General features: G+C 33.4%; 1 protein-coding gene across 1 annotated transcript; it reads left to right on the top strand.

Moving 5' to 3' along the window:
• Positions 1 to 4,485: 4,485 nt before the first annotated feature.
• Positions 4,486 to 11,776, top strand: LOC124366368 (60S ribosomal protein L23). The gene is made up of 2 exons (XM_046822872.1): positions 4,486 to 4,856; positions 11,550 to 11,776. Exons 1-2 carry the CDS (start codon positions 4,632 to 4,634, stop codon positions 11,745 to 11,747), a joined length of 423 nt encoding a protein of 140 aa, XP_046678828.1. The 5' UTR covers positions 4,486 to 4,631; the 3' UTR covers positions 11,748 to 11,776.
• Positions 11,777 to 12,823: the final 1,047 nt, after the last annotated feature.

Genomic DNA, 12,823 nt, shown 5'->3' with positions numbered 1-12,823 from the left:
ATTTTATATGTTGTTTACCTAGAGCTAAAGTTGATATTACTTTGAGAGAGAAGAAGGCATTTGCATTAATATACAATGGTAATTCTGCTTAATTTGTAAGTAGAACTAATGTAAAAGTTTCCAAATCAAAGTTTATCTAAGTCAGGAACTAGTTGCAATAACATCAACAGCTTTGTATTCTCGAACGCAGGGTTACTGTGCGACAGATTTAAAGATCACTCATTTTACCGGATCTTTTTGTGTTGACATTAGTATTTGACGTAATATGTTAAAGCAACATCCACCTGTAACAGTTGACGGAGGTATGAAAGGAAAGTCTTAAAGTGTGTGGTCTTGCAGCAACGGTAGTCCCTCCAGCCGAACAGCTCTTATACAGCTCTTTGTTGACTGTAAGCCGATAACTGCCAAGTCTCGTTCTTGTTATAAAAGTGATAAGGAGTTGATTAAAGACGAGGTAGACAGGCTGACTATTGAAAGAAAGAATTATAGAACGAAGCAAATCTCCATGGCGATCACAAGTACTGGTCACATTAATGATGGACACAGGAAAGGTTGGTAATAGATTACCCTTAGACTATTAACGAATATACTCTATTTGATGCTTATACTCTAAAACAAACTATGATATCATTACAAATATATCCCGGTAAAGTTTATCCTGTAAGATTGATTTAAAAAGTGCGTCACTAAATTTTTATACCATACCAGGATAAAGCCTACACTGTTTTTGAAGCATGTGGGAATTTATATAAGGTTTGTTGAGTCACTTTGGACTCACAAGTAGGGTCTCAAGTTTCCAACGAGTTACTGATAGTTTAATTAGAAACAATCGAGGAGTGATCTACATTTGCAAATCTAGATAATGTCGTCGTTTGTAGTCGGAACAAAGAAGAACATGATAAGAATCTAAAGCAGTTTCGTGCCGTTACAAAGAAGTGAATTTTAATTGTCAATGAATTAAAAAGACAATTCTCTTTGAATCAGTCACTTACTTATCTATACAGTTATTCATAAGATGATCAGACCTGATCCAAACGTCTGAGACCACTTCTTAGACTTCCTTTACCATTTGATTCAAAATCGTTGCGCCAATGCATCTTTACACGTTACGCTAAATGGGTAACTGATTTTTCTGGGAAAATACATATGTTAACCTACTATAACACTTTCTCTGCGGGTGCACTGGAAGTGGTGGTTTCCAAGAAATTTAAATATCTAAATCGGTAAATAAAATCATTGATGATCTAGAACCCTTTACGATTAAAACCAACATTTACGATTATGCAGTTGGGGGTCCTCTTTAGCAATCCAATCGTCTTGTTGCACTTTGTCTCAGATCTTTGAGTCATAGTCAACAAAGACATTCTGCTGTGTAGAAAGAGACATATACCGTAATGGAAACTGTACGTAAATAGAGACAATTTTTACTGGACGATTCTTCATGGTTGAAACTGATCTGCAATCTGTCACCTTCAAGTAAAATACAGGTTCATACATATTTGATAAATACTATAACAGTGCTTGAACAACTGCCATACTCGATAAGTATTCTCGAGGTTCCATGTGCTAATATGATATCTGTAACAGTAACACGACGTCTAACCTAACCTTTCACTCTGTTCGATGCACCAACTTACGTTCATTCTGACTGAGGTTTCATATCCCAATAGATCAAATTGTTTCTAACATCTCACGGAGAGGGTCCAAATCGTATAACACCTTACAATCCTCAATGCAATGGTCAAGTCGAATGATACAATGAGCTCACATGGACAACAATAAATTTGACCTCAAGGTCAACAGGACTTAAGATGTATCAATAGCAATCTTTATCTCCAGATCCGTTACATTCTATTCGTTCTCTTCGGCGTCCACCTCTAACGTGATCCCTCACGAACGAATATCTACAACAGACGTTCAACTCAAAGTCAGTTGATTCCTGTTTGTTTATGCCATCCTGGCTCAGTGGTATTAAAACGTCATGTTAGAGGAAACAAATATCCTCTGGTTGAACATGAAGTCACTCTGATTGAATGCATCCCTTCAAAGGTTCACTTCCGCTTTCCTGGTTGTAGAGAAACCACTGTTTCTACTCGCCATCTAGCGCCCAAGTAGGAAGTGGAGATCATCCAAAAATGGAAACAGTCATCCAAACAACCATCTCTACCTGATGAAGATAACTTTGAAGCTTACGAAAAGATTTCCCTGGACCTTCAGCTCCTATAGCGACTGAATGTAGGCGCTCTAACCGTGTTAAGACATCCCCACAAACATTACACGATTACATGATTATCTGAAGGGGAGGGATGTGATAGACCATATTTATATCTGTCACGTGTTATTTTGTTTTGAGTTTTTGTTTAGATTCTCCAATCTTTGTTTGAATAAAGCTGAATTGTAAGATAAATAAAGCCTATATTTAGGGTTTTCTAAGTTTTATTGCAACCAAACTTAGTAGTTTCATCGTACATTTTTTGCAACATTACTATTCAAGTAACACATGAAAGGGCAGACGCCAAATCTACCAACTGCCAATATATACGTTAAAAATATCTTTCATAAGAACTTTTTAAACTGTCCTCGAGCGCTTACGTATCATACTGTTTAAACTTATCTCTTTTTATGTATTACGTAATTTTGACAAATAATAAATATAATTAGATTGGACGCCAAGATAGTTTAAGTGGTTTAAGTGTTTTTTCGTTCAAATAATTGATATGTTATAAAAAGTAATTTCGGCCGCCAGTAATATGTACTCGCTTGGAAGATCTCCGTGCAGGCCCTCGATCAGTCAACAGTTGGTGACTTGGCAGATGCAGGGGTTTAAATGTCTGGTGACAACAATGTGTCCAGAAAGTGGCACTGCACAAGTAGTTATGTTTTGTTCCCCATGAATAAAATTAGAATATGGTAATTATTTTTCAATACAGGGCTCAGAAATTGGCTCAGAAATGTTGTTCTCCACAACAAATTCCTAACTAATTTTACGTATGATTTGCCTTTTGTAATATATATATATATATATATATATATATATATATATATATATATATATATATATAAAGATGATCTGACTGACTGACTCATCAACACTTAGCAAAAATGATTAAAGATAGACATTACATTTTCTGCATAGGTTTATTTTGTGCCCTAACGACTCACTAAGGATGGATTTTTCCCTCCGACCTCAGGCCTCACCCCACTGGCCTCTAAAGTGTAAACATTCGTGTAAGAAATTCATCGATACAATCACATGTGATGATTAACTGAAAGGACCAGTTAAATGTAAACATTGTATTACGACAAAACTATCATCTTTAATTACAATTGTAATTAAATATATTATTATAATAGCATCAAAATTTGCATGTATTGTAGCATGTTTTATATTTTGCTAAATGGAAATGGTTTCTTGTGATTTTTTTTATATATATCAATGAACATAGGCTACGCTAATCTTTATTTTTTTCTTTCGTATTGTATTTGTTCATATGCATATGTATGTCTCAGTAGTATATAAGTAACTCTATATTTTATACGCTACCGGTACTTTAATTAAGTCTTTTTTACGGTTCCACCTTCATGTTGCACTTGTTTATGAACTATATTGCTGTTGTAATTTTTCTTTTTACTCACGATGTTGATGTTATTTGGCACTTGTTTTGCTTATTTTTTTGCTTCTGTTTGCTTTAGCATGTATGCATGTAAACTATTTATGTAAGTTGTTTATATCAAGCCTCTTGTATTTTCTCAATACCTATAACAAATGTGAAATGGTGTATACCGTATGTAAATAAATAAATAAATAAATTGTAAATGTGTGTACTCTTATTAAGCCACAGAGTAAGCTTGAAAGTTACAACTCTTCTTATAAATTCAACCTATACTCGAAATAATAAAATTGAAAGTTTTAGTAAAACTATTTTTAATCGTACATTTTAGCAAACATTAATAGTGTAGCACTTGGTTAGTAGTGTAATGAAGATATAAAATACAAAGTTACCGTCCAATTTTACTGCAGTTTTTAAGACCAGTATACTTATAGGTATTAGTTGTGTTTTGACATAATATGTTCGTCTAATATGATCCAACTTACTTAAACCGTTGTAGCTTAGAATGACATTTCAGAGCAATATATCCACAATGTCCCAGTGTTTCAGTAGGAAATAGCGTGCTAAGCCACGGGTAACTGCTAGTACACTATATTTTTTGGAGGGGCAAAAACTGAAAGGAACGAAAATGTGTGATTCTATATAGTTTTATGTAGTAATTGATTGATAATATCAAGGCTGTTGTTTTGATTCTTTGCAATTGTCATTATTTATATTTAAGTTCAAATTTTATAATCAGAATTTTTAAGTTTATATATTCACTATTTTTTACAAAACTGGTGGTTGCTTATATATTTAGAGAACAACATATAAATTAATTTATACAGTTTGTATTCCGCAGTTATTTCAACTGTCATTGTTGGCTCACCTGGCTTTTCCGCTCTCTTCCATTTTGTTAGATCGTGGGCTTAGAGATGTGCACGTTGTGGTTCTGATTCTCGAAGTTGCATTGTATTAGTAATTGTAATAAGTATTTTGTTTGATTATAGAATTATTTTATAAAGTTTCAACTGTTTAAGAATGTCCAAACGAGGACGTGGTGGTTCTGCGGGAGCCAAGTTCCGTATATCTCTTGGTCTCCCTGTCGGTGCAGTCATAAATTGTGCTGATAATACTGGAGCGAAAAATCTATATGTAATTGCTGTTCAGGGAATTAAAGGTCGCCTAAATAGGCTTCCAGCTGCAGGGTCCGGTGATATGATTGTTGCAACTGTCAAGAAGGGAAAGCCTGAGCTCAGGAAAAAGGTAAGTGTCCTATGCTTAACCTAGAAACTATCCTGTGTGTCACATGGTTAAACTTTTGAACATGTGTAGTATTCCAGATTGAAAGGCCAAATTTTGACAATTTAATCTTATTAGCCTAGTTTATAGACTGGATAGATAGCCTTGTGCTTTACTAAATTTATTAATTTGTCTCGCAAGTCCGGTTTTCGGGAAATAGACTATCATATTAGCCATAACCCTTGAACTGGCAGAAACATCATTTGAGTTTCAGGGTGGTTAACAGCGGCAATAGCCAAACAAAATTTCAACCTTATTAACATTCTGCTCACCCTCCTGAATAAATATATATTATATGGCAGCATGGAGTGGAAATGACAAGTAACTTAGGCCTAGTTTTAATAGGCCATTGAAATGTAAATTTGTGGTTACATTTATCTATGTTGTTTGTTATTTACGATTTTTAATATTATCTGCTCCCCATAGCTTATCTGAGTGTTCTGTGGTCATAACAGTTTAAATTAAGCACCATCTACTCTTCTATGCAGTCTTACCTATTAGGTTAAATCGCATAACTTTCCTAGTACTGTGCTAGTTTCTAAGACGTACTTGACCTTAATTTTCCAAATGGAAAGTGCTTAACAAGTAGGCCTAACTAGTGTAGTTATACTGGTAATTTGGTGTTATCCACAAGGAAGGGGGCACTATTTTTGGAACAGTTTTTTTTACCATAGACTTCAAAGGGGTAGGGTATGATAAGCGGGTTTTTATATCGAAATTGGCAAACTATATTACTTAATCAAACCATCGATATAATCAATCGATATGTTCAATTATTTTGAACAATTAACTTTTAATAATCTGTATCAACAGCTGTAAACACTTTCAAATAATACTCGTAATGTAATATTTCAATTTTATATAAGTAACATTTGATTATTAAAAACGGCAGTCAATTTTAGAAAACTACACGACATTGCTTTGAAAGATGATACATTTTTTGGTACTTTGGGATTATACCGACCACACCCAGACATGAATCGTTATTTGACATTTTGCTTCTACTGATTACTAGATTAGCGTAGAACAATATTTCGTCAATATAAAACAGGAATTGTTTTATCGCAAACCCCTCCCCATCCTCAGACAGAGGTCAAAGTCGAGCGGTCTAGTAGATAATGTGATTGCAGAGTCTCGCCGCCCGTTCAGCTGGTGCGTCGCTTTGTTGTACTTCCGTGTTTTACCCCTACATTTCTTCAAAAACAAACATTACCAAACTAAAACTAAACTCTTTACTGAAAAAAACACTCAAAACTTGTTTTTATTCTTGATCACACTCTGCCACCCAAAATGCGAGTGCCTCCGGCCATCAGCGTGGGCTTCGGCAGCACCTTTGGTGCTGCGGCGCGCTGATGTCAACGAAAGAAACACATCCCTCGAGATAGTACCTATCAGTAAAATATCAAATTCTAGAGGGACTGATCAGTAATATAAATTGAATTGTAATGGAAAGGCAATTATGTACCGTGCAAAAAACTTAAATAATCATGTGATGCCGCGGGGCCTGCCGTGATTGGGATTTTCGAGAAAGATAAGATAACAGCAACAACAATACCGATCACAATACCTGGAAATGCTTGTAATTTTGTAATTAAAGAGTTGTTTTTTCGTTCTATCATGTTTGTTTCTATAAATTTATATTATTTTGTTCTTCATACTGGTGTGGTCGGTATAATCCCAAAGTACCCATTTTTTCGTGACTTCAACATGTGGGACTCGTACCGAAAAACCCATTATGTGAAATTTGTGGGAAAGAAACAACTGTAACTGTGAAAGGAGCAAATATGGCCGTCTTCAGTTTTCCTAATTTTGGTTATAATAATTTGTTTGATCACTGTAAATATTAAATTCGTATTTTAATTTAAAATATATGATTGTTATTGAGGACTGAAGATACTTTTATATCGATTGATAGTCTAGGATTTGAGATGCAAATATTAGGTATCAATGATTACATTCTTTGATATAAAAAACCGGGTCCGCTTATCGTACCCTACCCCTTCAAAGAACTACATTACTAGAAATAACAGACTATTTGATTTACTGTGAAAATGACGTCATGATTATCGGTTATTGTTTTCTGCCTCTCGGAAGTAAGCAATGTCGGCAAAAGTACTCTGTTCCTAATTTTTGTTGTTATTACTTAGATAAGTAGGTTTAGATTACGTTACTAGTACACTAATATCATGTGATTGCCTTTACTAGTGCTCACATGATATGAACTTGAATTTTGGTATTTATCTCAAGGGATCTTTTTTTAAGAAACGTGGATGGTACTTTCCCAACCTCAGATCATGCCCAGACGTCTGTACCATCCCGCACTTCTGGTGAAAACAGAAAAACATCCTTTGAGATAGTACCTAAATTCATGCTGAAATCATATCAGCACTCGTAAATGTCATCTTGGAACTTTTTATATTTATAATATGTATGTATACATAGCCTAATAATTAATAGTAGATAGGGACAGAGTTGCCTACAGGAGGCAGAAAACAAGAACCAGTTGTCAAAATGACTTGTAATTTTCATAATAATTCAGTCTGTTCTTTACAAAGACATTATTAAAATAATAAAGTATTTTTAAGTCTTCAGTAAGAGAAACTGCTCTTAAAATAGTGGCCTCCAGATTTTAAAAAATTACTGTAATACTAATAAAACAAAAGTGAATAAAGGCCTAAAAAGCTAAAAGTATACATTCACCCCCTCAAGGGAGAAAATTCCTCTTTAATAGGCTGGTAAGCTCTCTTGTAGGGCTAATGGCTCTTGAGTAGTGTTTGGCTTTTGGACATAGTTGTAAGGTAAGGTGTTTGATTTTCAAGTAGAGCGATAGGGTAATATGCTGTTGGGTAGGACGGTTTACCAAATTTTGTTCACTAAATTTCACATAAGTTGGATTTTTGAAACATCTTGTAGACTATTTTGTTTCTGTGCGTATCCTACTAGTCATGTTTGTTTTTTATCCCATTATTTTATAATTAATAATTATATTGATTTCATTATTTAGTAATTAACCCTTTTAAGGCCAATGACCAATTGAATTGCACTAGTCTCAAAGGCCAGCTCCTGATATTGTACCTATGCCTCAGGTACCTTGAAGGCCAGGCTATTTTAGTTCCTTTTTGCATAGTTTTAGTAAATAAGCTGTAACTTCCACATTGCTTAGTAAAAACTGATAATTCTTTTTTTAATTTGTTTATAAAATTATAGGCTTAGACAGGAAACTATAAGGTTGGTCATGTAAAATTAAAAATATTTTTTACATACATGTTTGTATGTAAAATTTGGAAGCGTAATTTACTTTTTTTGGTTTTAACACCTCATAAAAAATACAAAAGATTGTTTTGCACCCAAGGAACATATTTTCTAAAACTACATATTATTTACAACAAACATGCCAATTTTCAAGTGCTTTCCAATAACATAAATGAAGTAGGCACAAATTATTCAAAATCTGCAACTGCGGCTTATTTGTGAAAATTGTAGAAAAGCTAGTCGAGTCTTCAGTTTATATAATTTTTCTTCACAGAACTCACAGGAATCCATACAAAATAAACACAAAACATTGTTAGTAATTAAAAAGTTTTAAAATTATTATTATTAGGCATATTTACATTTTTTGGACAATAAATTCCCAAATCCTAAATCTCCAACACCGTCAACAAACTGAACACCTGTACCACTAGCAAGTAAATTGTTTACTAAAGTGTTTTCACTTGTAGGTGATTTGCCTCTCATTCTTTTGTACATATTATTTACACTTAATAGTTCACTGCAAATACTCAGAAATACCTATAACATTGCACATAATTACTGAATTACATCAACAAAATATAACCACAACAACTTTAACCTATGCACCACAACGCCGTTGTAGTAAGACAGACGATTTCATCGAAATGCATAGATGTATAATAATAGAAATTATGTAAGAAACTGCAGTGTTTGTGTTTACTCATGAAGCCCATCTAACCCCAAACAAGAAAATATCATGGTTGGTGGCATTTGGAAAGTTTACTGGGCAGTAAACCGGAAATAATGGACGGCTACCTATTGTAGCCGTCGGCCTTATAAGGGTTAAATAAAATGTGTTTTATGACTAAAAAATAAAATAATTGTATAACAAAAGTATACGGTACGATTTTATATTGTTTGACTTTTTTCTCTGAAAGACAAATTAGCTGAAGAGCAAGTCCAATTTCAAGAAAATATTATGTATAGAGTTTTAGATTTTTAAGTAAAACTTGCTTAAGTAAAAGCTAAGTCAATTTGAGCTGAACATTTTAGATAAGAAAATTTTTTGTGAACAGTGCAAGTTTTTGTTACTATCAGTTCAATATAAAAAAATTAAATATATATGTTATGATTAATATAATACAAGGTCCGACAATAAAGTAATGAGAATTATGTGAAAAAAATTGATTACAGTTTTAATCAAGTTCAGTGTGTTCCCCTTCAAAGTAGTTCCCCTCTGATTGCACACACTTTTTCCAGTGCTTCTGCCACTGATAGTAACATTTCTGGAACTCATCTTCTTCTGTAATATCCTCCAAGACCCTCGTCACATATTTTTGAACATCTTGTGTTGTTAGAAAATGGTGTCCCTTGACCAACGTTTTGACTGTTGGAAACAATAAAACTACTAACCCGTGGCGATCAAGGTACACCATACACCTTGTCACTATGGCTCATTGCGGTCAATGAGTTAATGTTCATCAAAGTTCAATCATTCATCTGAAGATTCTAAACTTTATATTAGCCTAATGTATTCACTTTTACAGGAATATATATTGAAATATAATTCTTTTACCGAAGAAGCTGATGACTATATGATCTTGGTGTGAACTCAACAGCTGTCATCTTTCAAAACAGCTTTTTTAATTCATTCATTCATCACTATGTCAAGATTCTGGGTTGCAAGGGTAGTTTGATAGGTCTAGTCTACTGTGGGAGATGACTCTTGGAGTTGGTGGTGTTCGTTCTGTAAGTGCAAGATCCTTAGTAAACTGCCACTCCCTGTCTGCTTTGACTGGAGAGACTGGTTCAGAACATGCTCTCCATTCTTCCGCCTTAAGATTAGTGCCATAAATTGTTCCTCATGGATCTCGACAGGAGGCGGCCTGTACCCCCAACTTTATCCATCCAGAATATTCTGTCACTCGGAAACAACGCAAAGATCCTTAAAGGGCTAGGAGTAATTTTCTAAGTTTCTTGTTCAAACAGAATATAAAATACATTTATAGTAACCTTCAGCATTTCTGGAGGATGGGACTAAAGAGCTCATGATAATTAACTTTTTGGTAACAGAGTTATTGTTATGAGGCTCTAACAATAGGTTTGTAATAATAGATTTTCTTGTAATTGTTAATAATCTCCTTTTTTCGTTATAAATTCTTAACAGCTCCATAAAGACACATATACCATGTGAAAGTACACAACATACAGTATAAATTAATATATATTACTTCCATTATCATGCGCTGAGCTCTTTGTTATGAAGCTCCTTTGAATTAGTCATATCTACAATATGCTTGTAACTGGTACACTTATTTTTGTCAAAGAAACAGAACGGCTCCATAAAGTAATACAAAAAAGTATACCACTACAAAATAATAATGGTTCTCTTACCATGCGTTTATTTTTTTTATATAGGTTACCAATGAAATATGCTTGTAGACGTTAATATGAAATTGTTGTTAAAATATTAAGTTATTGATTAATAGTTTATTGGAGTTTTGACAATCAGATTTTCAGTTACAACTAAAAACCAACTTAATGGCTAAATTGGTTCCTTGATGAGTAATAAGTACAGTTGGCAAACAAGATTGAGGGTTTTTGACTGGAAAAATTGACATGAATTAAAAGTGTTTAATTTACAATTGAGGTCACACAATAAAAGGCACAACAGTTTATTTAGTTGTGAAAAATATTTGATACAATCTTTGGAATAACTACAGTTCTTGCGGGTAGTTAGGCTTTATTTGTTAATAGTTTCACAGTAAAATCAATGATTAGTACAGTTGTTAACTTATTTAAAATTAATCAAAATATAAATTGGACTATTTGAATTTAAAATTTCTTAAAATATAAAGAATTTTCAAAAGTCAATGTATTCTTTTTTTATAATTAGAGTTAAAAATTGAGGATGTTGGCAAAATGCAAAGTTTGTCACACCACTGGTACTTCTGTACCAGAGACTTGATGCTTTAAAAAAATAAATACAAAAAGATGACTGTAGTACTGTATATTATGTTAAGAAAACGTTTAAGTAAAATTTAAGACTTTGGGAATAATTTACTGTGAATTGTATCTAAAATTTTCCAAGTCTTCTCCAGTAGTTTTTATTGTTTTTATTTTATACCAGTTGAAGTTAAAGAGGTATTTACTTTACTCATATTTTCCATGTTAAACAAGCCCCTATTCAATTCTTATCTCACTCGTTCCTTTAAAATTTTAGCTGACAATTTTTATTCCTGTAAAAGTATTGAATAAAATACTAGACAAATATAAGGGTCTGTTTGATACAGTCAGTTGGTTATATAACTAGTTATGTATTATTATTTGAATAGTGTTTCATAAGAAAAACTAATGATTTCTAAGCTTATTTAAGGTAAACAGTAAGAATTTTTGGGGATTAAGTATGGTATTGTGTGTGTACAGGTGATGCCGGCAGTGGTGATCCGGCAGCGGAAACCGTTCCGGAGGAAGGATGGTGTGTTCATATACTTCGAGGACAATGCAGGCGTTATAGTGAACAACAAAGGCGAGATGAAGGGCAGCGCTATAACCGGACCTGTGGCCAAAGAGTGTGCAGATCTCTGGCCTAGGATAGCCTCCAATGCGAGTAGCATTGCTTGAAATAACAGAATAAAAATTTGTTAACATAACCTATGATTTATTTAAAACTCCTCTTTCAAGCTTTTATCTGATTTTATTTTATTCAATCTGTTGTGTTCTTGAATGTGTTTTATAAGGAAAATTGTAGATATGTTAATAAATTTGGTAGTTTTGAGTCTTGACGCAATTTTCAATGAAATTTGTAATTTAGTTTTTTAAAAGGAATTAAGTTAGTTCAAAATAACACTGTTGTCGCTAAAGTAATTTCCTATGTAATTCTGTAAAAATGTTTCTTTTAAATGAATATCGTAATTTTTACAATAAATTGTAATAAATATGCCCAATTGTCCTTGATTTGTCACAATTGTAAGCTTTTTCTATACAAAGAATAATTGCGTACCATACTTAGTTTCAAACTAAATATTGTATATTTGCAATTGTCACTTGATTCTTGGCGGCTTCTCAATAGTTTAAATATGGCACTAAAAACAGGTTGTGATGCCAACCAAGAACGTAGCCAGGAAAAACTTTTGGGTAGGAGTTTCAGACAACCGATAGTTTTTTGTGGTGAACAGAGATAAGGCCCCATTTTGTTTCTTAAAATGTTCTTGGCCCGTTTCTTTGTTGAGAACAATCTTTCACCAGTAAATGTCAGTAACACTGAATTATTTAAATAATAATTGCACCTATAAATAGAAATTTATTTACTCTATATTGCAAGTTGAAAAAGTCAAATTGACTAAATGTGATAAATATTGGTTATACTGTACCAACAACTTTTCTTCATCATCAATCCACTTGGTGCAATTAAAAATTCTATTTCCTTTAAGTCACTCGTAAATGATGAAAATAACTAAACTTAATTTGACAAATTTTTAAAACAAACAATAAACTTCTCTTGATATCATGACTGGTTTGTAGTATTGCAATCAAAACCAACTCATAAATGATTGTAATTTTTGCAATTGAGTCTACTGATGAGCCGCTTTGAAAGCGACCTGCGCGAAGATTTCTTGTGCATAGGGGGGGGGGAGCAGGAGCTCGACCACACTACGGCCACCTCCTCTTTCAGTGCTCGATCTATTTCCTTTACAAGA

Source organism: Homalodisca vitripennis, chromosome 7 (genome assembly GCF_021130785.1).
Source record: "Homalodisca vitripennis isolate AUS2020 chromosome 7, UT_GWSS_2.1, whole genome shotgun sequence".
NCBI lineage: Eukaryota > Metazoa > Arthropoda > Insecta > Hemiptera > Cicadellidae > Homalodisca > Homalodisca vitripennis.
Note: the sequence above shows the minus strand (reverse complement) of the source record. Positions and strands in the feature narration are given on the sequence as shown.

Excerpts from the sequence above, each read along its gene's own strand:
- LOC124366368 (XM_046822872.1), top strand. The coding sequence starts at position 4,632 with ATGTCCAAACGAGGACGTGGTGGTTCTGCGGGAGCCAAGTTCCGTATA. Across the intron at positions 4,857-11,549 it reads AGCCTGAGCTCAGGAAAAAG|GTGATGCCGGCAGTGGTGAT; the intron begins GTAAGTGTCCTA and ends GTGTGTGTACAG.